The 26,662-nt window shown below is 39.1% G+C and overlaps 1 protein-coding gene and 1 long non-coding RNA gene across 20 annotated transcripts in view; one reads left to right on the top strand and one right to left on the bottom strand.

The window, feature by feature from the left end:
* LOC116807942 (uncharacterized) overlaps positions 1–21,498 on the top strand; it is a 49,517-nt gene extending 28,019 nt beyond the window's left edge. For both annotated transcript variants that reach the window (XR_012054096.1, XR_012054095.1), the window contains exon 3: positions 182–21,498. This is a non-coding gene — a long non-coding RNA (uncharacterized lncRNA). The remainder of the gene's footprint in view (positions 1–181) is intronic.
* The window catches only part of DLGAP1 (DLG associated protein 1), a 401,209-nt gene that overhangs the window by 67,345 nt on the left and 307,202 nt on the right, over positions 1–26,662 (bottom strand). For all 18 annotated transcript variants that reach the window (XM_030266041.4, XM_030266040.4, XM_041714249.2 and 15 more), the window contains one exon: positions 25,099–25,339. In XM_030266041.4, the coding sequence (XP_030121901.1) occupies positions 25,099–25,339 (241 nt within the window). The remainder of the gene's footprint in view (positions 1–25,098; positions 25,340–26,662) is intronic.

Genomic DNA, 26,662 nt, shown 5'->3' with positions numbered 1-26,662 from the left:
AATGAGATGCAAGAGAATTAAGCTCCTGCCCTTTGGGCTAGATCATATCAATCTATTGCCATAATAATGCTGATTGTAAATTTTATTAATCTAAAATTTATGATAAAATCTAAACGTTTAGTCTTGAATATATATTGCACAATAATTTTTAAGTACATGCTCAAATTTTTTTTTTTTTCAGATTTCAGCTGCGATCCGATGATGGAAACAAATCTCAAGACAAGACGAAAGACGCTAAATGTTTGAGTTATGCATTTTGCCAAAGAGAAGAGGCTATTTTGATGGGATGTTTAATAGAAATTTCTTCCTGTGATCATTCAACTGGATGCTCACTCCAAACAGCCAGAGGCTTTTTATATTTGACCTAAATGTCTGGATTTTTTTTCTCTTTTCTTTAGCATATCACAGAACAGAAATCTCTAAGCTGATTATTATTGCTTAATTCTCTTTTGAATGCAAACATCTTTGCATATTTCAGACAGGGCTATATAGAGCTGAAATCAGAAAAGCTAAAAGAGCTTCAGAGCTCAATCTAAATCCCAACTGTCTGGCTCTCTGGCCAATGCCTTGTACTATACAAAGTGTGTAACCATCCTACACCTTTGATGTAAAACAACCCTCTTTTAATGTGCTGTAATCTCTTATTCCCTTTGTCTCTCAAATAATAATCCTCTTGCTCATGGTAATCCTTAAAATCACATATGCTCTTTAAAGCTTTTCTTTTGGAAAGTATTCACACCCATTTTTCTGGGCACTGGCAACTAAATATTACAGACAACCTGATTCTTCTGACTTTGACCAAGACAATTGGAATTTTTGTATTCCACATTTATTGCTTGGCTGGAACTGGGTCAACAAAATGAGCAAACAGTTTCTCGTTGTCCAACAGAACCACAGCGTGCGGACTGTTTGTTTGGCCAAGGCAGAGGCACAAGATGTTTGGAAGAGTTAACAGGAAACAAGTAAAATGACATTTTTATTCGGGTTATAAAACAGAAAATGAAGATTAGTTGTCTAGAATGATTGAAGAACATGTTGTCCTGGACTGTTAAAACAAGATAGTAAAAGAAAAATTCTCACCTCCTCCACAGTAATTATCAAGCCTGGCTCCTGGACACTTACAAACATGCTACTGGCTACTCAAAGTTTCATTACTGTAAGATTAAATATTTTTAGGTATTGCCACCCTAAATCAGAGGTAGAGGTGGAGACTAGAATTATTTAATCAGATCAGCATGTTGATTTAAATGATCTAATAATGACAAAATGTGATGATTAGAATGGAAGCCTTGTCAGATGTAATATCCCAAATGACATAAACTGCTTTAATTGCAGGACATGATGAATATGAGCCTAAGAGTTCAAAATGAGAGATCTTTTAAAAGAAAGATCTTTTAAAAGGTCTTAGAAGATCTTTTTATTTGTTGATAAATGTGCACATTGCCATAAGGAATTTGCAGGAAGCTAGGAGGAGTGCTGAGGTACAGCTTCCAAAGATACAACAGCACAACCTGCTGATCAGACCACCTCATCTCGTTTATCCAAGCCCAGCCACTTCGCCTCACTCACTCCCTAAAAGACCAAGCACAGAATTTTCTCCAGGTTTGGTTTTTACAGAGGGCAGGGCCTACTGTTCTGTCAGCAGGACAGATCCTGGTTCTGCTCCTGATATCTAGGAGCGTTTTACTTTTTTTGCCCTTGTTGGAAGGTCCTTCTCCCATCCTTACCCCTCTGCACTGAGCTGTCCTACACAGACATGTTATCCCCCCTCTCCTGAGCCATGAGAGCAGGCAGAGGGAGGGATCAGTCCTGGGCTCTGGGTCAGCTGCTGACTCACAGCAGCTGCCCTGGGGATGATGGATACACAGACCCCAGCTGAACAGCACAGCTCTCTGGAGTTAGGAGTTAGTGTTTCACTGAGCTTGTTACCTGATCTTGTCACTACAAGAGGCTTAAAGTTGCTCCCCAAGTTCTGTGAAACTCTCATTCTTGGACAAAATCAGGGTAATTTTGCACTTCCTTCCTATAGATTAATACCTACATCTCACGAGTCACAAACCAGAACACAAACTTCCCAAATTCGAGAGTCTGAGAAGAGGGATCTTGATGGTTTCTCAACCTAAACAGCTGTCAACTTTCGATGATCAGGGATGCCTCACAGCCCTGCAGGTTGCTCTTTGCAGTGAACTGTGGTAGCTCAAGGAACGTCACCCAGGCTTAACTAGAACAATAAATAGTACCAATAAACACTCCAAGCTGAAGTGGGCTGCATGTGGGAATCAGGCAGTACTATTTCTAAAAGAAAGGCAGGAAATTAGTCTCTCTTATGCAATTTCAAATGTTTATAGTAAATCAGCAAAATTAATGGTTGTAGCAGATAGAAACTCTGCTCTGACTGAGAAATTCACTGTACTCCAAGCAAACTAGCCAAATATTAATTTCCTTACAGCTGTTTTCACCATTTATTTCCTTGATTTCCCAAAACGGTGTCAGCTGAATTTTCTCATGAGTGCAAACATTTGGGTTGCAAAAAATAAGAAACTCGAGAATTTAATCCATTTTTAGGAAATAAAGTTAACTTATCAACTATAAGTGCTAATCTTCCGATCTCACATGAAATCCAGAAACTTCAGATAGATATAAAACAGTTAGGTAACTTGACTCTTTGCACAAAGATTTAGATTCTAAACATTGATGGCAAACACTTGTCAAAAGGAACCAGGTTTAATTTGGTAAGCAGAAAAAGGCGAGGTATAACACCAAAGTTACAAAAAAGATCCCTAGGAAGATGCTGAACAAAATTTTTCAAGTAGATGTGCCAATGCATATAAAAAAAGGAACCTCATCTCTTCCATTTCTCTCTCTAAGGAGGATCAAAAGTCCAGCTATCACAGGGAGCATCCTTGCTTTCTTTAGTCCTCACCGAGGTGATGACAAACAACTCTAATCTGCCAAAGCTTAATTAAGTAATCACTTTCCCAATCTTTGTTAGCAGTGTATTGATTAGACAAGCATAAATATTAAATTTTGAAATATGTTGTTTTGTTCAGTTTCTGAACTTTTAAAACCCATGAGTTCACTCTTAAATCACTTTTAATGTTGATTGAAAAACAATTTATTGAGTTAAGTATATATTAAAAAAATACTTAAAAATCTTAATTGAAATGAGTTTAAATGAACAGAATTAAAATAGAGGCAAATTTAAAATCATGGCATATAAGCTAATACTATGAGAAGAAGAAAACTTTAGTATTCAGATGGGAAGCTTAATGTTATAAGCACTCACAAGACTAGAATCAGAAGGTCTAGAGTAAAATTGAAGGTCCCATTCCCTTTTTATTTTATTTTTTTTTTCATCAGTGATACAGGGCCAATAATCCTTACTTTTCTCATTTGTGGATAATTTCAAGGATGAAAAATACAATGTCAATGTTGAGTATTATCATAATTAGTTTTATAAGTGGGAATGGAATGATGAAGATATATCACAAAAGTAAAGAAATTGGGTATTTGAAACCATAAATGCACAACACTGCACACACATCAGGAAATATTCTGGTAAGGAAGAGAAATGAATCTTTAGTTTCTTCAGTGGTAATGAAATAAAATTTCAGAAATCATCATATTAATTTTTTTCCTTGCTATTTCCGACTAAGGAGGTTCATTCTGAAAATGCTTATGTAAAAATTTTTGGAAAACTAATACTATCACAAGTGCAAGTATATTTTGATGTATGTGTGGGTAGAGTCTGTGATTTTCACTTAACAGAAGAGTGGTTGCATAGACAAAGAACAGGAGTATGTAACTAGTGAAATTTTGTAGTTAAATGAATTCTAAACCAACTAGTGATACATGAAAAAGGAAACTACAAAGTCCTTTTTAATTATCTCTCTGTAATAAAAAAATTAACTCTTCCCACCTGGAGACTTCACAGTGGACACAAATGGCATAATAGTAGAACTAACCACAGAAGAAAAAAAAATCTCCTTAAAATATTAAAATTAATGTCAGCAAAAGTCATCAGTCATAGTTTAAGATAACACATGACAAGCATAATTGGCTTATTATTTTTCCAGGCAGTCAGTAGAAGAAGAAAAAACCTTACAAGTTACAGCAATGTATCAGTTGCTTATGAGATAGTTTAGCCATATTGCCCTCTAAACATGTATGTCTATATACCAGGCAAAGGTCTGACTTTGTTTTTTGAATCATAGACATCAGCTGTTTACCTCTTCTCTGCAGGGGATTTTTAGGATTCACTGCACTGAAAAACATGGGAGTGAAATGCTTTGGAAACTCTGTCCCTTCAACTTTTTCACTCCTAATCTCAGCAAAACTTCACAGCATCAAGTACCTGCTTATCATTCAAAACAATGTTACTTAGTGGCATTTGGCAAGTTTTCTTTCAGTCAAAATTAATCCTACATTTCCATTTATGGCTGAAACACAGAAATTCCAACTCAAGTCATGTTCTAGGTATTTCTAAATCAATATGAAGGCTTAAACTCCCATGAGATTTTTATGGTTAGGTTGCAGAAACAGGTTGATGTAGTTATTCTTTCAAAAATAAACTCATGGCCATCCTAAATTTCATTCTTAAAAAAACCAAAACTTTAGAAGCAATTAAGGGAATCTGGAATACAGCATGGGTAACCTGCAGCAAAGTGTATGAACCTTGTTATTTACCATGGATGTATCAATACTTTTTGTGACCTGAGGATCCCTCTGTACGTTATGTAAGAGGATAAGACCAAAACAACAGAATTTCAAAAGTGACTCTACAGCTATTAGATTTTGAATGCTGACACGCTTACCTGGTGCTTACATGGTGCTAGACCTCTCTGTCCTGATTAGAATGTGGAAGAATGTTAAAATGAACCAACTGGACATAAAAAGTAGAACACCATGATACCACAAATGCTTGTGTACCAGCCATGACTGCTGATAAAAGATGAAAAGTGTCTCGGTGAGCCCTTCCACCAGCTCCCTCAGTACTTTGGGTGATCCCAGCCAGCCCCATGGACCTGTGCGTGTCTAAGTGGTGCAGGAGGTCCCTGACCATTTCCCCTTGGATTATGGAGGTTGACTCTGCTCCCTGTTACAGTCTTCCAGCTCAGGGGCTGGGTACCTGGAGAACAACTGATCTCACAAAGATTGAGACAAAAAGGTATTAGCTAGCTTGGTCTTTTCCTCATCCATTTCCATTTCCATTTCAAAGTAGCATTAAAACCTTCAGTTAAGATATGCAAGTCTATCACTATGTCAAATCCTAAGCTTTTAACACTAAACACACGATTAGTGTTGTCATATCTGTCAAAATTCAACAATGTCAGCAGATATTAAATGCAGTAGCACCGATTCTGTTGTCCCAGCTGGTTGGCTGTAGCGGGACTTGCCACAGGACCGAGCTCCTCTGTGAGGGTTCCAAGCCTCCCTGTCTCCTTCTGCTCCCTGAAGTCCCTTGGGGTGACCTTCTGGGCTTTTCATCTTCTCTAAAACACCCTGGGAGAGCTTGAGCACAGGGTAAGCTTTCTTGGTGATGGAGCAGCAGTGAAGGGATTTAACAGGTGGCTGGTGGCTTGACTTTCTGTTTAATTGACCATCCTAATGCTGTTGAGATCAAATTATATTGTTTACAGTGTGTTATGAAACACTACTTTGGACAGGCTATTTTTCATTATTACTGAAATCAAGTAACTGAATGCAAAGGACAGCTGTGCAAGAAACATATTTTGTAGCCAACACGGTATTGTATTACACTATACTATCAAAAGACACTCAGTGAATGTCAGGGTGTGTAAGTTTTCACTGGCTCAAGTCTTCTGAAACTGCATCTTTCCTGAATGAATACATATTACAAGAAAAACAAAACCAAAAAAATTGAATTTCAGTTTCCAAAGAATTTCTTGTACAGTCGCTACATACTCAGCTCTCTACGGATCAATTTGAAATAATAAAACCAAATATATATATATAAGACTTATGAAAGCTTTTCACGGCATAAATTGATAATTTCAACTTTGATACATCAGGCTCTTACAGGATTTGAAAGAGGCAGCTGCACAGAATAATTAGGCAGCTGGAGATCAACCTTCTGCAGCAATATAAAGCTCCAGTTTCTGAGCCTGCAGGGATATGCGATATCAGATTTTAAGCAGTGACGTCTTAACATGCAGAAGAGCTGTCACTGCTGTTTTCAGTTTCAAGAAGGAAATTATTTCTGGGGGTAGAGCCAAATTTAAAGAGGAAACATTTTGGGAGGGTATTAAAGCTAAAGCTGGAGGCTCTTTGAAATGGCAAGCATGTTTGAAACAGCAAAGTTTAAGCCTTTCTTTTAAACATTACTTGTCATTACTTCTACCTTTCCCAAAATACTTGATTTTTAACCTTGTTTACATTGTGTTCTAGTGCATTTTTGTGTGATAAGGCTTGCAACTCAGTGTAAAAATGGTAACAGCTTTATTTCAGCCTTTTCCAGATCAACTTTATTCCAGCCTTTTTCAGTTTCTGCATTTCTGTTAAAGAATAGCTTTTTTATATTTGAAATTTTAGTAGGATGATTGATTAAATCTGTATACCATTAAATACTGCACAGAGAGCATAAAAAGTGCTCTACATGTGCCAGCATTGGATACTGGAAAAACTGGGGGACCTCTCTGAGAGCTAGTCAGGTACTATAGGATTCCCAACAGTTCATGGCTACATTTGAATCTTCTGCCTACAAACAAACTCCATATGACAGTGGAAATGACTTAAGAGTCTAATTTTTAACACAAATTGTTACAAAATCCAAACACTGAAGGTCCCAGAGAAAACCACACACAGAGAGGCATAAACTACAATTTAAACTAAATTGAAGCTGGGGAGAAATCAGAGGACAGAAGATTAGTTATGAAGTCTATATTATATATTTTTCTGTATAATCATCTATCTGCACATAATACATAAGTTTTCCTTGAGGATGCTCTCAATATATGCCCTGTACTCAATCTGCAAAAAACTCCCACAGTCTTTATAAGCCTTAACTCAGCACATTTGGCTATTTCTTCACAAAATGGCTTCTAATTCAGTAGAGATTCAGTAGAGGAGGTGATCACCTCCTACATGCAAAGGAGAGCTCACTGTGACTTCACTTCTATTTCAGCAATAAACCAACCAAATAAGCATCTCCAGCCAGGAACCTCTGAAGCAAGTTCAAAGCAGGCAGACATACTCCTGCCCATAGCAGGGGGTTGGAACCAGCTGATCTTGAAAGGTCCCTTCCAGTCCAATCTGTGATTCTGTGTCACTCTGATACCTGCAGGAAATTGCTTGTTTAACTCCACACAGAAGCTTTGTGTCAAATGCAGGGAACAATCCAGCTCCACAGGGCAGCTTTTGTCTGCTTTCCTGGGCAATTTTCACTCACAGCTTCTTCATCAAAATGTTCTCCAGTCTTATTAATTTCTATCCCATCTTGTTGAGTCACTTTGAATTTCCTATATTTTAAAAATCAACTACTTCAGGTAAAAGTTTAGTAAAATTTATATTTTCAAGTTTAAAAGCTCTGGGTCTTTTTGAGAAAGACCTTATTTACCATAAGGAATAGGATGAAAATTATCTACCTCAAAACATATCAGACTTGAGGTTCTCTCCCAGCTGGTCCCAGCTGAATCTCCCTGTGATCATGGTTGGTCCTCTTAGAAACCACAGTTTAACATTCTTCCTGCTGTGGCTTGCCACCTAAGTATTTTTGCCCTGTCTGCCACTATTGTGCTTAACTTTTAGTTTGAGGCTCACAAAAATGCTATTCTGTCTCCTGCCTATCTCAAGAGTCAACAAGCAGTTTTTAGGTATCCTATGGGGTGACTGCTTTGTCTTCCTCACATTTGCTTTTGGCTCAGGTAAACACTTGGCCCTGGAGTTAAACATCTGTATTCCAAATTTTTTTTTAAAAACAAAGTACCTCACCATGGTCTGGTACTTGAGAATTTTTTTTCCCCCCCTCAGCAAGTGAGAAAGCTTTTGTTTTGGGAAGAAAAATATCTTGTTGAACATATTATGCATTATATTTCTCTCTTAAAGATGACCATGAAAAACAGCATTCTGCTGCAGTCTTTTTATTAAGAAGCAATGCTTGCAACAAACAAGATTTTAAGGGAATCAGGCATCCATACATTAAGTGAAGATCTCTGGAAAAAATTATTAGCTCTTTGCTTTAAGTGATTCCCTTTGTTCCCACATGATCATATATGAATAAGTAAAACCAATGGTTCTCAGGCCTCACAAAGTGATCTTTCTCTGTGTGAATTTAAGGCCAGAGAGCTGCAACAATGCTTAGTAGGACTTATTGCTGATGCTAATGAAGAACAATTGGGTCAGAGGAGGAAGCAGCCACATCTCATTTTTATCACTGGTCTGCTGGAAAGCTGTGACCCACATTTGCAGTTACTACCAAGAAAGTTCTAATTTTTTCCCTTTCCAGTTTGAGAAGATCCTTTGTCAAAAGCACAAGCAGGTATCCTTCAGGGAAATGTGGATTCATACTACAACTTTCTGCCTGGGACCAATTTGTTCACTAAATTAGGGGTGGAAGTAATGCAACTTGTTGATGCAAGGAATGTAGACAGGAAAATCCATTTAGAAATCTTTCAAGATTGAATAAAGCTGACAAATTAAAAATTCACAAAACTGAGGCACAACAACAGCTTTCAAGAAAATAAGCATTGTTAAAACCAAATTTGCAAAGCTCTGCTGTAGAACAGGCACATATCTTGTAGAGCACCTGTTGAAGTATTTTAATAGCCTTCCAAATCAAAAACGTCATTTCACATTCCTTCTTTCCAGGATCAGATGTCAGACTCCTTGGAAGCAGGAGGTGCAGCCAATAACATCCGCTGTTTCACTTTCAGCAGTGCTGGCTCATTGTGACTTTCCAAGCATCCCACTATTCCTGTTTTTCTAAACATGGTGAGAACAGTTTTCATTTTCGCACACAAAGGGGGTGATAGTATCAAGGCAGTTGCATGACTTCCAGAAAAGTGAAAGAAAAAGGGCACCCTGGCGCAGCTCATGCTGTGCTGCAGTTCAGCTGAACTTCACTCCTAGGAACTGCCTGTCCTCAGGATGTCTGCAGCTGTGACATCCTGAGCTGTGCCTTGCTGCTGCGAGCTCCAGCATGGCAGGGTCACACATGGCAGCCTGGCAGGCACTCAGGCCATGGAGGAGTGTGCTAAACACACCTGCACGATTTTGTTGTGATTTCGCACATATCCTCAGCTGCTCAGCTTCAAAAGACATGAGATTAATTGGTTTACTTCTGATATACAAAGAGGATTATCTAGGATATATTTATTTTAGGGCAAAATTAATTTTGGCTATGGTGTGTAGTTTTTAACATATCAGTTAGGGTACATTGAAAGAAAAAAGGGATTAGCCCATAACTTTTTGGATATCAGAACTACACTTAATTCAAACTACTGCTGTTATTAGCAATCTAATTCTTGTAAAAGGAACTGTATTTATTTCTAACCTAGTTAAGAGTTTTGCGTCTTGTGCTGGAGCAGATCCTTATGACCAATTCTGACCCATTAGTAAGAGGAGGGTTCCCTGAAAGCATCAAATGAGATAAATCAACACGTGCAAAAGCAGTTATTAAAAAACTTGACCCTGTGCCACAAAGTTCATGCACCTGAATGAACCATAGGCCTTGCTTTCGCCATAAATGTTACATTTTAAAACCTGTAAGTTGGAAGAACACAACATACTGTAATTGTACTGTATTTGTAACATCTTGTTCAATAAGAGATTTCTGTAAAAGAGCTATCATGAAGTGGAACTGAGCCAGCCAGATTACTGGCAAAGCTTCCTGCTGAATATGATTAGATAAAGGGAGAATGGAGACTGGAGAAAATTGATCCTCTCAGCAGAATTTGCTGTAATTATATGCAGGATGGGGAACTAGTTATTATTCTGCTGTTAAAACCCTCAAGTGGCCAGAAGAAACATTCTTGCATAATATGCTTTTTCAATCTAGTCCATGTAAAATGAAGATCATGTTAAGAAAAATAGAGATGTGGCTGACCAAGTTCTATAAAGCTGGCATTTTTCCCCCCTAAAGGTTAGATAGTGGAAAGGGGTATTGGGATTGCCTTACCAGCACTTCTCCAATAGCCAGCTAACTTTTGTATAACAGAAATTTTCATTTTAAGAAGTAAAAGCACTGAATTTCACATATGCAATGTAGGACAGCCTCACCTCAAATGCTATTCTGGAAAGGCAACATCTTTGTGATGGTTCATTGCCAGCCTGACCTGAACTCTGGCTCCTCACATTATTGTCACTCAAATTCTCGGGTTTTTACTAACACAACAGGATTTCTATGATTGCAAACTTCTGTTTTTGCAAGGAACACGTGGCTTGGAGCTTTCTCATTGCTGCCTTATGCAAGTGGAAATGGTGCTAATAAGATTAAATAAGAATTCAGGAAAGACACAGAAGATTCATTAACACAGCATAGGATATATAGCTTAGCAAGAAATGGGGCTTTGCCCTTGATGCTACTGAGTACAGTGAAACAGCAATAATGAAATGGTGAGACATGAGCACTTTGGTGAGTTTGGTGACAGAGGGATTGTGAGCCCAGCTGCACAAGTGGAATCCACCTCAGTGCTTCTCCTCTCCAAAAATCAGAAACAGTTAGATAATTATTAAAACTAGCAACATGAAACAGAATCAGAGGAAAAGGAAACAAAAGAAAGAAGCTGTGAAAAAGGACAGCTTGTCTGAAAGATAATTATATAGAGTTAAAAAGAAGTAGGAAAAAAGCACTAGTATTGTATGCTTACAGATTAGCAATGCTCTTTCTTTAAATGCAGTCTGTGCTAGTTATCCCCATTTCTTCCATTTCAGAAGTTGCAAACATGATGGTTTTATAGTTCATGCCTGGGTGGGTGACCTTAGCTGCTGTATTTCTACAAGCCACCGTATCCAGTCTGCTGAGATGGCCTCACTATAATTCTAATTAAAACACAAAAAGTAAACAAAAAGGGAAAAAAAAAAAAAGGAAAAAGGAAATTTGATTTCCTAGTAGGTACCGAGAAAAATCTCTCAAGTTGCCAGAGCTGAAATACTGTCATCTCCTCTTCACTTCCTGCTTGCAACACATTCCCTTTCTTCCGACAGGGATGATACTTGCCTGCTGGAGCTGCCCTGTTTGTCCAACAACACATTGGACTGGCAATTGAAAGAGAGTTCTTCTTCAAGCTAACCAGAAGGGTACAACTGGGGGAAACCAAAAAATTAAAATATAGGCAAAATTTAGAGGAAATTACTGTTGCAGCCACAGGTGATTAATATGCATGTGCACAGTGGGGAATGTTGCACAGTGGTAACATTATGCAACAATGCTTTTAGCAGATATAAAATGTGACTATTTAAATGATGGGCATCCGAATACTGTCTGAAGAGTCTGTAGTCTGACTTCTGGAGAGGTGTTGTTGGCTGACAAACTAAAAGATATGTACATATTTCATAGGCAGCAAAAGATGAAAGATAAAAATCTATGAGACTAGATTGATTATAGACACATCATTAGTTAAGAGCCATTAACTGTAAAAATCAGAATAATTGTCCTAGGGAAAATGGTGACTGACATGAGTGCCATGAGATCATCAGATACAGTTTACTAAACAGCAGTTTTTATTGAGGAAATGAGCCATGCCATTAGCTTCAGTCTGTCCCCAAACAAATCTTCATTAACTAACCACTTCTGTGAAGCATGGCAAACAGCTCAGTCTTGATTATTGTGGGAAGTTGTCAGGGACTGCACCAGAGAAAACAGCGTAAATACAACTCCAGGAGAAGACATGCCAGTTGCCTTCATCTTCAACAAGTATTAAAATATTAATTTAATGGAATTAAATAGGAAATCTGCAGTGAGAGTAAAGATGAATCAAAGTATATGAAAGAAAAAGTCTTTTATAAAACACATTTCAAGCAAACAAACTGATAAGAATCAGCAAAACAGCTAAAGGATAAGTAGAAAACTGACTGACAGATGACATGCATCTGCAGCACACAAGGCATTAGCAGGCCTTGTTCTATAAAATTATTTAAACACATTACCACTTTTGCAATGTGAACTTATTTTCACTTAATCTGAAAAATGCAACACTTTCCTTTTTTTGATGAAAAACCATAATTTTGTACCCTACTGCAATTTTAGGAAGATGCATGCTAATTTGGATTTTGCAAAATTTCTACAAACTGCCCCAGGAGAAAAATACCCCCTTGTTCCTGATACTTTATCAAAAAGCAAACATGCACCAGTTTTATTTTACAAGTGAAATGTTTTTCATAACAATATGAATGCACTAGATATTGCTGACAGCTTGAATTAATAATTTCTCTGTTTTTTTTTTTGTCTCTCCTAAGAAGCATATTGTCATGCTCCAATAATAATAATAATAGACTTTTCAGGAGAATAAAATTAGATGTAAAAGATGATTCCAGATGATGCTGATACAGCCAGTACACTTCAGTGTCAGAAGCTGACAATGCCTCAGGCCGCAGATTAGTTAATGTCATGCTGGAAGTGAGAAAAAGGAAGCCTAGACCAGGTGGGTATGCCTAATCCTGCACCCATGATTAGTGTCACATGTTCCCAATTACCACACTTATGTTGTTTGATAAACACACTTCAGTTTTTTGGAAATTAGTGATGGTAATTGACAATTTCAATTACATACATTTTAGCTCTGATAAAAAAATACTTTGTTCTTGTGCATCTACATAGGCATTGGCCAGAACGCCACCCTAAAAGAGTTCCTGACACTTTTCCATGCCTGCTGGAGATGCAGTTGTCTGAAGATGGAGTGAGGCTTCCTCTCCACATCAGCAATAGCTGGCAAAGTTAGGTTTTTGCCAGTTCTTAAAAGACATGTATGTACCAAACTTAATGTGCAGAGGAGGAGACAACAAATGGTCTGGGAGAAGTGTATGTGATTGCAGTGCACATAGAAACAACCCCTTTAATGGAGTCATGCTAGTTTGCAATGGGTGGTCCTTTTTTATCACTGTTTAGCACAAATATATGAAATATTGTGGCAGTGGTCAATTCTCATCATGGTGTTATGGACAACAGGGCACCCAGTATTCCTCCATCTTACTCTGCTGGGCATGATCTCCTTGCTAATCATGAAGAAGGAAAGATACAGTTGCCCATTCAATCTCTTCCATTTATGGATGTGACAGAAGCAATCCTGACATTAGGTAATAAAATCAGTTTTTATTCTGCCGCAAATTTGCCTGCTACTTCAGGATAGGAGAAGTGTAAATATTTACCTCACTGACACTTCTCAGGATCTCATTTTTTTTAGTAGCAAAATGGAAAAAAACCAACCCCAAAATCTGAAAAGACTCCCTGGAAATTGTTTTGCAAGCCATGTCTGTATTATGCCCTAGAATCTCACTTCCCAGTTTAAAATTTCAACAGCAAAAGGACTAGAAAAACTCACATTTGTTTCTTCTTAAACAAATATCCTAAATTGGATTCCAACAGATTCCTGCTCCTGCCCCAGACTCCTCTGGTTTTAAAGGTACTGGCAGTGAAACAGAGGAGCAGGATATTTCTTTGACACCAAGCGTACAGAAATCATGAACTGATTCTACAATGGTGGCAGCTGAGGACACTCAGCACCTTACACAACTAGCCTCAGTGAGCAAATTTTGCAGGAAAAGAAATGTCTCAGCTTTGTAACTTAACACACTGCTCTGGTCTACAACATTGTACTTAAAATATTAAGACATGTACCTGAAGAACAGATTGGGGAAAGCATTCCCCTTCGTTTGATGAAATTCCAACACTGCTGCTGTGGTCCCAGAAACTCCCACAGCTATTCAAGCTTTCTATCCACTGCCTACTTATCTGTCATGTTCATTATTTCCCACTCACTAGTTTTGCCAGCCCTTTGAAGGCAATAAAGGGATTCTGGACACCATTAACTTGATGACCATTTCATATCCCTCTATATCTCTTGCCTGCAGGAAAACTGGAATCTCATCACAGCCAGAAAATATGTTCTAAAATAAATATCAAAAACTCACTACACTGGGAGCTCAAACAGCATCAATAAAACATGCTAGATAGCACATCATCTCCACCTAGTCTACACACCAATTCATACAAGATGAAGGAATAAGGAGAAGACAAAGTATTTTGGAAAAATTCAGGTTCAAAGCATCTCTTTCTCACCATCAACTATTCACACAGAGAAAGGTGTTACTGATTCTACATAATGAATGATTTTTGAAGTGCAGGCCACAATTCTGTTTTATGAAACTCTTCTGGACCTACTTTGCTACTCAAAATCTGTTTTTTTCCCTTTGTCCTTCTCCTTCCCCTTCTTTCAGTTCTTCTCACCTTTTTTTTACTTAACCACCAAACTCTTTGCTCTTCAATGAAAGCAGGTATGTTGAATTAGGAAAGAAAAAGTGTTAAGAATAAAAACTGCTTTAACTTCTACTTATTTACAGATACACGTTTTCTCCAGTGGTGCCTGTCACCCGTAGGGCGGGCTATTGTATTCTAGTAAATAAAAAAAATGACCACCCACATGTTTTAAGGTTCAGTACCGCTTCACCCCACAAGTATTCCTTGACTATGCCACCCAAACTCACAGGACATGAGAGCAACCTATGCACTCAGCGAGAGTCTCTTTGGCTGAAGCAGCAGTAAGCAGTAAGGGAGCTACACACTTCTGTTCTCAGTAAGCACCGACAGAAATAGAAAAAGGCTCTTGGGACTGCAGCACATATTTGAAGTCCAGAAAAGGGGACAACTGGCAATATAAATTGGATTGTGGGAGGGAGCTCTTACTCCCTGTGCAATCTGTGTAAGTATGCGACACCGAACAGATGCTGATGTGCCACAGGCTGCAGAGTCTGTGTAGACAAGGAATGCCTGTTTAAGGATTAACCCTGCAGGTATCTCATGTAAGGTTAAACACAACTGCCTATTTACATACAATGACACTGTACACATCTGGGTGAACGTGATGCAGCTTTTTGGCCATGGGCAAAATTCTAGAGGAAGATCTAGGAAGACTGAATGATGGCATTGGTATGGAAGTCTTAACTAATGATGTCCTTGTCCTTACTTTTCTCCTTTTATTTTTTGTTTTCCTGAAAGGAGAATAAACATTTTGGTCTTAGCTGTGCATTAATCTAACTTCTAACATGATCTAACTCCCTCATAGCCACATCACAAACAGGGCAAGACAAACTTTTTTGGAAGTATGTAACAAGACAGTAACTGACTTCACCTAGATCAGAGCATGCCGCCCTACCAACCCCACTGTCAGAGCTTCCAACACATATGCAATACTTCCCTTCACCCCTTCTCCATCTCTCTGGAACCCTTCTTCTTTTGCTTCCCTCTTTTTAAATAAAAGAGGCAAATGATAAAATGTCACATGAACATTCAGGGGGCTGTGTGAGATAAGACAGAGTAAGGCCACAGCACCAGGTAACAACTCGTTCTCTTACTTGCATGCAAATTACCCATCACACAAAACCCATCAGGTTTTCTCAGGACTTCCTGAGGCAGTCAGATTGAGGCTCATGGAGGAGTTGAGTTTTATTCATAGCTTGGTTATTTTGGGCTAGTAGACCCTGATTTTTTCTGCCACAAATCTACATAATTTTATTTAGTTTTTTTGTGAAGTACAGAAGAAAGAAATAGAGAGAAAAAATAAATTAAATAAATTAAAATTAACATTTCTCTCAATTAAAAGAAATTGAGAGAAAAAAAATTTCAAACCAGAAATAGCCTGCCAGCATTTGTTTTGCTACCCTATTACAATATTCTGACTTCCATCAAAACCTTCCCAGTGGGATACATATCTACATTTTACTTTAGCTAAAGACAGAATTAACTTGAAAATTGGTACAAGAAAGAGAATGATTATCAAGACACCATCATCTTGACTGTGCAGAGACAAAAGGTAGGCATCTTCCTCAACAGAACAGGCAAGAGATCTGTCACAGTAGAGGGTTCTGTGGTATTATTTATTTCTTTTTTAAGGGTTTTTTTCCCTCCTCTGATAGCTTAGCTCAAATCCTAGATCAAAGCAACTAGGAATTGTTCTGCTCAGATGGCTTACTGCATTTTAAGTGGGATGCAATTTAGCACTCTCCCATCTGACCAAAGCTAAATGCAGTAAGGGAAAACAATTTTCAAAGACCAACACATCCATTTACCCCTTGAGAGGCCAGACAAAGGTTGTGGCATTAGAACAGATTACCAACATCTGCCTACAGTGTGCTTTTGATAAAAGGAACTGTTAGACTCTGATGGCAGCGAGAAAGTCCCTCTTTGCATAACAGCATTAGTGTTTTTCAGATCCCAGTATTTCAGTTCATTGTGCTTGTTATTGAGCATTGTAAGAAGTGGTGCAGTGAGACTGGTGTAATAGCAAGAAATAAAAAGAGTAAATCACATCTCTGTGTATACTTCAGAGATTCTGCAATTTTTTAAATGCACAGTTTTCTTTGCTGCCATGTTTCCTTTGGGTTTGTCTGCCATATTATTAAAGAAACAAAGCAGTGTTTGTTTCAAAAAATGGCTAATAATGTACACACCCCATAGTCTACCATAGCTTCAAAGAGCCAATTATTGTTAGACTGTTGCATAAACACGTATTTAGGAAGCATGAAAATGTGCAATTATTTACAGTATTCAGTACCTAATACATCATATTTGAGCTCCAAAATGGGAATAATTGATATGATGAAATATAATGGCTCCAAACAAATTGCTGTACTACAAGAGGTAGTAGAGCTGTAGTCATTAAACACACTTATTAAAAATTCTTAGTTTTTTGAAAATCACTCAATCACTTAAAAAAGCTCATCATCACTAAATATTTCATCTGTAACTTCTTGCAAAATCCTATGGCTTAAGAGAGTATCATATGCAAGTATTATTTACAAGTATTATATCTGGGGAAAACCAAAATATTGAGGTTTGTCTTAAAGGAATGATGCAGAACTTAGTGTAGGTGAGTGCCAGCAAATGGCTGGAGATTGGACAATAGAACAAACTAAAAAGAAAAACCTGAGTTATTTTTACACTCTGGATGTATTAATTAAGCATAGCCTCCTCAGGAAAGAGGCCTAAGTTCTGCTTTCCAAAAGACAACCGTAGTTAAAAGCACATTAATCTATTTTAGGAAAATGGCAGGAATTATTACTCAAAATGTGATCTCATTATATAAATTGGGGCATGTTTTCAGTTACTGATTCAGCTCATTTCTGTCACTGCCATCACAAAAACATTGCAATGGAAATAAGCTGGAACAAAGAAAGATTCCAGTCTTTGTACTTTTCCATAAATTGAAAATTTAATTATTTGCTCTTGAGCTAAGAAATGATGTATCTCTGGTTCTCAGAGTTCTGAGAATTAGAGCAATGACAGTTCCTGAGAACAACATTTTGTGATAAAATTTATATTGACCTTTCACAATTTACAAATGGAAAAGGACCATGGTTTTATTTTATTTTATATCCTGCTGCATATTCCACCCATTAGTTTGCAATCATAAGCTGGTGCTGCTATGGGGAACCTGCTTCCTTGTGATGTGATTCCAGGAGTATTTCAAAGGGTGTTGATTCCTACCCCTCTGTTCAAGTCAGGTAATCCTGCTCCCAAACCCGCAGATACTAAAGGCTGCTGAGTCAGAGCTGCTGAAATCACATCAGCCTTGCCCTGCACCTGAGTTTGCTCTTAGGACACCAGACCTGAGCCGAGTTGCTGCCCCTGTCTGGGGCAGACCTGTCAGCCAGCCCAAGCTGCTGGCAAAGGGCAGACTTGCCTTGCAGCAGTGAGCAGGAGAGACTGTTTGCCATAACCCATTGCTTCTTGGATTGTGTCAAAATCACTGAGGTTTCACACTTGTTTATGGGCTCAGAAAAATGTTAATTCTCAGCTAATGAGACTTGAGGCATGCAGTGCTCAGTCAGCAGAACAACTTTTAAATTACTGTTTTGCTTGTAATGACTTCCTGTACATTTGTTATGGTACATCAAGTGCACACACAGTACATTTTTCCCAGCTAGGGGCTGGGCATTCAGGTGCTGTAATACATAGGCATGGCTGCAGGCTCCATCAGGGCACTTCCACAAGGACATGCATACCAGCAGGAGTGGGGTACACAGTCACGGCATCAGGACTCTCACTGCATTAGCACACAGGGAGGTCTCCATGAAACTGGGGTCCTGAACATCCCTACAAAAATCTCCAGTAGTGGTGCATTTGATAACACACCTACCTAGTCTGAAACTAAAGCAGAGCTCAAATCCAAACATACTCTGTACACCTTTAGGGAGAGCTGTGTAAATCTGAACACCTGAAAAGATTATCACTTTTTGTATGTGCAGTATAATCAAAATAAACTAATTAATGGAAAAACAAATTTAAGCACATTCCATACAAATATTTGCAAAGGGGTTCTACAAAATTTTTCATATCTGTATTGAAATTAATGCAAGATTAACAAATAATGAAACATTACATTTTAAGTAACTAATCCCTGCAACCTCTTAATTTGTGCTCCACTTGCTAAGAAATACACTTAATAGTTCTTTGCATAGAACAATAGGGATTTATGTTAAAGTTCTCCTTCTCCTCTAAAATCATGCTTTTTCCATTTCATTTGAGACTGTCAGCTTACAGGTCTGATGCCATCTCTCACTCCCAGCATTTCAAAAGGCCAACAGGGTCTTACAGGGCAGCAGGTTGAGCAGCACACAGCAGTGTATCCTTGCACTGAGGACTGCTGACTGCATGCCAGGCTTTGCCAAAGCACTGCTGGAGGTTTGAGGGAGGTGTAGTCTTGGTGAGGCCACATCTCAAGTGGCAGTCCCCAGCATGAGAGACATACGGACATATGCAGAGTTGGGGCAGGAATATGATTTACCCATCTTCAACCCTGGAGATGTCCAATTTTGGACAGCTGGAGAAGTCAACCAAACAAGTGCTGTCTCAACAAAATAGCAGAGCTGTTCTGTGTTTCTGGAAATTTTCACAAAGTAAGACAACATATTCCTTCAAGACATTTTAAGCTTGTGGTTTTGAATAATTAAGCTCTTTCTCACATTCTTACCTCACTATGAGCCTTGGCCCAAATATTTAGGAGCATATCAAGCAAATAAAGAGTAAGAATAGCAAGCAAAGATGGAATACCAAAGGTTTTTCATTCTCTGTATTTGAAACACATTTATAACTTTGGAGACTGCTGTAAACCCCTCCAAATTACATTTTCAACTGTGGAAAAAAATAATTAGGCCATGCCCTACAAAACAAAGTCCTTATCTCACCCTTTCTGAATTTCTCATTAAAAACCTTCACTAGTTTCATAAAAATGGCGGGTTTTGGTGTGATGTGGAGCTTAACATTCATCAAGTTGTCTACTAGAATAGAAGAAATGAAACTTGTACTAGCTATAGTCAGACACCTCTGAAATTTGAAGTAATGTTCTCCTCCGAGGTCAGATCCTCATTAGCAAAGGGAAACATTTTTAAGTGCTGCTTTAAGCAATTTGATAGCAGATACAAAGGCAGAACACATTTTAGGATTACTCAAGGAAAAAGAGAAAATGAACCATGTAAATTGTTTGTCAAATAGTTTTCTACAATCCTCAGATTTATTTTAAGTTTCAACATCTGCATGAAGGCCTTAACATAGTTATATTTCTTCAGACCTTCTGTGGAAATATCTTCATTTTGGTACAGATACAGAAACCAACTTTAGCTTCAACTGGAAATCACATGTGAAATCCCAATTCGTGGTTTCCTTTTGAACAGAGCAGTCTCTGAAAGGACAGCTTTGAGGAATCCAAACAAATTGCATCTGGCATACACTCAGTTACAGCTTCCTTATCCACAGGATTTGATTTTATTTTTGAATTCTGCCTGGCACAAGTCAGGTTTTAGACTTGTTTGCATTTTATATGCTTATTTGCTTATTTATTTTTAATTGGCTAGGCAGCCCCTTAGAGATTTTCCACAAAATTCCTAACTTGTCTTGATCAGATGTTCCAATGAATGGAAGGAAAATGGTTTGCTCAGCTGAAAGACCATAATTAGCATATACTGTGGTAACTCTCTGACCTTCTCTAACCTTCTGGCTACACACCATGATTTCCTTGGGATTTTTATTTCTTTTGCTTTTAAGCAGAAGTGTAATATTACTGAAACTCACCAGATGGCATTGCTGCAGATAACTCTGATATTTTCTTCGCCTAAATCGACAGAGGATAGGAACAAAATTGCAATCTAGTGCAGAGGTTTTCCTGATGTTGCTACTTGAACTCTGTTAGAGAGATGTCATCACATTGTACATTATACTGTATAATATATTTGTTTGCATGTGTGCCCATGCCTGAGCCCTCACAATGTCATAAGGTTTGTTTACAGCAAAGGATCATGCACGGCTCCATAGGTTAAGTTTTGAAACATAGGCACAATAAATGTGGGAGAAAGATGCTCTTTAGAATACTTTAACATTTCATTGTTTCTTAATTACTGCATTCGTCAAGTTCATTGAAATGATTCACAGACTTAAAATTGTTAAAAGGCTACTTATTTAGTGACTGGATTTTTTGGCTGAAGTGCTTCAGCTACAATAGCTGCATCTGCAAATAACCTGGGATAAAATGATGTAATAACTCACAGCTCATTAAACTCCGTTGAAGAGCTCAAATGACTTGGGTGTTAATTTTTAGTGCAACCTATGGTGTATAACATATGTCAGCACTTCAGGGCTGCTCTGCCTCCTGGCCTGCATAGCCCTGCTCCCAGGGACAGCCCCAGTCAGGATACCTCCATGGGCACCACTGAAACGGAGAGAGCAAATATGAGGGTGAATGGAGCTTTTCAGCTCATTAACTTTCAAGGCATGATGCAGCTGTGACACAGAGCTTATTACATGGAACTCTTGAGTGTGTCCAGAGGAGGGCAACAAGGCTGGTGAGGGGCTTGGACCACAAGCCCTGTGAGGAACGATTGAGGGAGCTGGGGTTGTTTAGCCTGGAGAAAAGGAGATTCAGAGGTGACCTTATCACTCTCTACAACTTCCTGAAAGGTGGTTGTAGCCAGGTGGGGGTTGGTCTCTTTCTCCAAGCAGCAACTGACTGAACAAGAGGACACAGTCTCAAGCTGCACCAAAGGAAATATAGTTTGGATATTAGGAAAAAGTTTTTTACAGAAAGGGTGATAAAATACTGGAATGGTCTGCCTGGCGAGGTGGTGGAATCACCACCCCTGGATGTGTTTAAAAAAAGACTGGATGTGCCATGGTCTAGTTGAGATATTAGGGCTGGACTGGACTAGATGACCTTAAAGGTCTCTTTCAACCCAGAGATTCTGTATGTGATTTATAATTCCATATAAAGTGTCAAGATTGCATTTTCTCTTCCTCGTTCCAAAACCCTTCATTTAAAAGCAAGGATAAAGGGAGTTTGTAGCCAGGTGGGTGTTGGGAGGAAAAGGTTAAAACTGGAAGACTTGGCAAGGAGGGAATAGTTTTTGCTCAAAGTGACCTTGCAGCTGGGAATGCTAAGACTGTCAGAGTGGGAACAAGTGTCCATTTATTATGTCCAGTGCCATTCATCCTCTGCTAGTTTTGAGAAGTATAATTCCTGTGTAGAGACAACACTCTTGCAGATATGCTTGAGCCTTCTGCTGGAAGTGAGATATCATAAAAGCACAGCCTTCTGATAAATTGCAAGTGTGCAAGGCCCTGTGATGTCTGCGGCAGGCAGTGGTTCCCCCTGTCACTGTGTGCTAGAATGAACTGAGCCTAGTGGAGCATGTGCCTTTTCACTAGGATGAACTAAGCCCAACAGAGTCCATGTCTCTGTGTCTCTGCTGCCCAGAGGTGTGGTAATGAATTAACTCCACTCTTTGCATTTCAGCTGTCATTCAGTGGCTGCCATCATTACCTGTATGTGTTGATTCACATATGGGGATTGACCTCTTCTCCCAGGCAAACAGTGGCAGCATAAGAGAACTTAGTCCTAAGCTGTGCCAGGGCAGGTTTAGGTTGGACATTAGGAGGAACATTTGTGGCAGACTATGGTGAGGTTAGGATTTTCCTCCCCACCCATAGTGTAACATTTCACCCCTTTGGTGACATCAAGTTTGTGCCTCCACCTCCATTTTTACACTTGGGCTCAGTTTCATCCAGCTGCAGGCACCCCTCAGTGTCCCCACAGCAGCACTAAGGTCAGTCAGTGCAGGCTGCAGAGGCCACCAGGTGGGCAGCCACCCTTAGCTGAGTTCTGTGCCATAGCCAGTGCACAGATTTGTATTTAGACTGGGCACATCCTCAGGAACTGAGCTAGAGGTGCAATTCCTGATTGCTGAACTAAACTGCCAATACTATGTGGCAAAAGGAAATGAAAACCTGAGGCTGCCACCACAACAGCAAAGGCTAATGGGCAAAGTGTGATTTTTGACCATAGTTCTTGCTTTATCCAGATGCCCTAGAAAGCTGTGGATCATTGCTCTAGAGGAACAAATTTGAATCCAATATGCCAACAGCTCTCCTGTCTTTTCCATCAAGCTGGCATTTCCCTGGACTTTCAGCTGTCAAAGAGATTCTCAGTATCAATGTATGATCACAGCTTTGGTATTAGTGAAATAAAAGCCATGTTCTTGAGGGTATCACTGATGTTGATGAAAGGAATCTTTCTTGGTTGAACAGGCAGAGATGCTTTACGGGCAGGAGGACTGTTCTTTTATTTGGGGATGTTAAAACCATTTTTAGATCATAACTGCTCCCATGTCTCCACAAAAACATTTGCAACATCACCTTAGTGGAGATAAACCTGATATGCTGTTCTTTCTTCATATCTGCCTAGTTGTAGTTCCATTTCCCATTTTATTGAAGCAGATATAAATAGAAACCATCAACATTGCCTTTCATATTTCTCTTCTGTGAGCCAGGCACAGGCAGCACCAAGATAGTCAATATAGATGCTTTTGAATAGAATTAATTCAATTCTAATACTCATTAAACAGATAGTGGTAAGTCAGATACTAAAAGAGACACAAGTTGTCTGAAATGCTACCAGTGGAAGGAATGGGCTCTTGGAGCCCAATAATTAGAAAATGAAAAAGATAACTCAGTAAAATTCCCACAGCAGGAAACAGGCATCTACAGCAATCTTTAAATGCTTGTATGCATGTCCAAAGAGAGCACTGAAAATCATTCCTCTCTGCTTTTAACAGCCTGACTACAGAAGCAATAACCCAAGACATACTCACTGGATTATGTTTTTCAATATCACAGCTTTGTTCATATGATTTTTTAAGTAAAGCCAGCTACCCAGAGAGGAGATCAGGCCTCTACGGTTGCACTACAAAAAAGGGACCATAAACAAGAGATAGTTTACAGTACAGATTTTCCTCTTTCATGTTTCCCAGCATTTTTGGCTGGCACACACAGCTAACATTCTCCATTTATATGCCATTATCCCCAGACACAGGCATCATTTTCCTAAGTGACAGGAACAACTTCTTACATACAGATAGTGAAAAAAAATAGCTATTCTCTTCTGTATTAATGATCACAGTTATTTTTATAACGGAAAAATGTTACCAAAGCCATTCTCACAGAATAGAAAACCCTCTTTGGGACCAACCCAAGCTGATTTAACAAAGATGAATGCACACTGAAAAATCCATGGAAACTCCCATCCTTCAGCTTTTACCTCAGAATATGTTTGACACAAACTAATACCACGAAGTAGCACACACCTTATGTAAATCCTGTCTTTGTGGTTTGGTGCAAACCCTGTGTGCTCACAAGGGCTATTTCTATAGCAGAAATGCTGTCATGTGAATACTGTTTCTTTAGTGATTTAGATGAGAACTTCTCTGCAGCATTTGTTTAAAATGCTTTGATGTTTGTGATGTACTGCCAATATATTTCCAACAGTACTTAAATTTGCTACTTTTAGAAAAATCTTTAATTTAGCTGAACATTTTTGGTAAAAGGATTTAAAGTGTTCTTTGATGACACAGAACAATTGACAAGCAGCTTTAAAAAAGACTTACAAGGAATAAACAACTGCACCTGTGAGATAACACACAAAAGGACAAAAGTTTACAGAAAACAGAAATGAAAAAATACAGCAAAAGAGATAGCAGGTACAGTGAAATACGCATAATAGTCAATATTAGTCAACAACATGATTAGTATATGAACAATATATGAATAGTAAATGAAGCTTGTGTAAAACAGTGGAATGGTTGCACAGAAGTCAAAAGAACGACGCTCTCTCTCATTCTGCCACAAGGAAGAGCACACACATGTAATGGCTCCTGCCTCTTGCTTTCCTGAATGAGAGAGGCAGATTTGGAATTTGGTTTTACTTGGTTTTTCTTCCCCTTAAGTACTATTTTGGTGACAAAATCTGAAATTCATCATGGTTATTTCCAAAAGAAAAGCAACCTCAAACATTAAAAGAATGGTTTGAAGTCTCATATTTACACCAAAACCTCTCCCTCTAGCAAGGCTTGAATAGTTTGAACTGCAAAAAGAATGTAACATGCATGTTTTGACCTGCAGACTGCTTCTTCCTTTCTTCATTCTCACATCTTATATGGGGTCTAGAGAGCTGGAACAGTCTCTTCAAGCCAGTAAAAACCACATGCAGTAACTTACACAATCACTTCAACATTGTAGAAGACCTCATCAGAGGGACCTTTCTCTGCTGGTCACAGCCAGCAGAACTGCTAACCCAGATCTTTGTTTGTTCAGCCTTGCCAAATTGTGATTGCTCTTTTGGGGAGGATAGCAAGACGAGACTTGACCTTGGACTTCCCTTCTATGTGCTTTTAGCTCAGAATAAATTAGCTTGGACACAGAAGGAACCACAACTGCATCAGCATTTGGTTGTGTGTGGTTTGAGGCTGATTAGTCTGTCCAGCTCCCTGGTGAAACACAAGACTCTGTTAGGGGCTTGGCATATGGCAGAGAAAAAGCTTGATCTGATGGAAATGCACTGCAAGTACCTTCCCCTTCAGCTCTGGATTTCCCTTTGTGCTACTCACCAGTACTGCTCTGGATGGTCCTCACCGTGGTGGTTGTACGCGGGGGAGATGAGGACCGCAGCGATATGCACTCGTCATCCTGGGAGCAGCCCTTCTCGATGGCCCGGACGTAGCTGTGGCTCCTCATGCGGAAGCAGCCCGGCATAGGCAGATCCAGCGCCTCCACGGCCTGAGACTCCAGCTCGCTGAACACCGACTCGCAGACGGATTCGAACTGACCGTTCACCTCCATCTCGCTCACCTGCAGGCAGACACCAGCAGGGTCAGCGCATCCCATATGCTGATATTCCACACTGCCTGATACAAACGCTCTCAAGCCATGGTGGCACAATGGCCAACGCCTGTTAGAGGATCCCTTTGCACACGAAGAAAGATAAATGGGACATGCCATAGCAGCAATTGTGAGGGGAGAAAAAACAATGTATAAAAAGGGGAGACAGAGGTGTTGGGGAAAGATTCAGCTGAGTTTGGGCTCTTGGCTTTTCTGAAACTGGTGGGAAGCCTGGAGCCCTCATAAGTAGTTTCTGTTTTATGTGACCCGGGGCCCACGGCACAGGTTGAATGCTTGGTCACTGTGATCATTACATGTAAAACAAAAATCACACTCTCATTGCGGGGTGAGATAAAAAACAAGAAGGGTCAGCTTAATCCCAGTACATAATCAATGCAACCTACAGGCAGTCACACTGACAAAACCTGAGTGGCTAGAAAGCTGCAGGGTAACAAACACAGGAAGGGGAGGTTGGTAAGGGAACCAACCCAGCTTTGCTGCTGGGGAAAAATATTTGTAGAATTGAATTTCTGGCTGAGAGCAGATGCAAAGGAATCCTTTTTGCAGCAGACACTAGGTGGTGACAAAGACTTGTGCTCACAGTGGTCAAAGAACATTCAAAAACTTCCTACAGGTCTTAGAATCTGGAAACCATTTACCTTGGCTTAATTAGTAATGGATGCTCATGTTTCTAAACTGAGCATTGAGCCCTGATCTTGGCATAAAAGCACAATAATTATCACTTTATGAAACATGCAGATGGAAACATCACTTGAGGATTTTTTTAGTTTTCAAGCATGTACAAGACCAAGTTAGCAGGAGAAGATAAGACTATGTTAGGAAGGCAGAAAAAAATCCCATTAGAAATTTTCTCCCAGGATTAATGTTACCAAGAAAAATATTTTGCAGAGTCTTTGTATACATAACTGAAAAAATCTCAGAGAGCAAAACATATTTTTTTTCAAAGGAAAACTATTTAAAAAAGCATGGAAGAGTAGCAGGTAGTACACCAAAAGGTATAATCTTACTATGGCAGAGAACATCCAATCCTCAAGTAAATATCTCTGAATTAATGCATTTTTGAACCAAAAAATCTTGTTGACCTTGGCAAATGTAACCACTCCTGGGCTGACACTTTTGTGTGTTAGGTATGCAGCTAAACAAGTAACCTGACCTAATGTTCATGTAGTTGTCTCTGAGACCTAAATTTCTGTGCTGTTTTCTCCTAAATACATCCTGACCCACTTTTAAGAGCATCAGCCCATGCCCTATTCAAAGTACTTCAAAATACTC

Source organism: Taeniopygia guttata, chromosome 2 (genome assembly GCF_048771995.1).
Source record: "Taeniopygia guttata chromosome 2, bTaeGut7.mat, whole genome shotgun sequence".
NCBI lineage: Eukaryota > Metazoa > Chordata > Aves > Passeriformes > Estrildidae > Taeniopygia > Taeniopygia guttata.
This window is presented reverse-complemented; position numbering and strand designations above follow the sequence as displayed.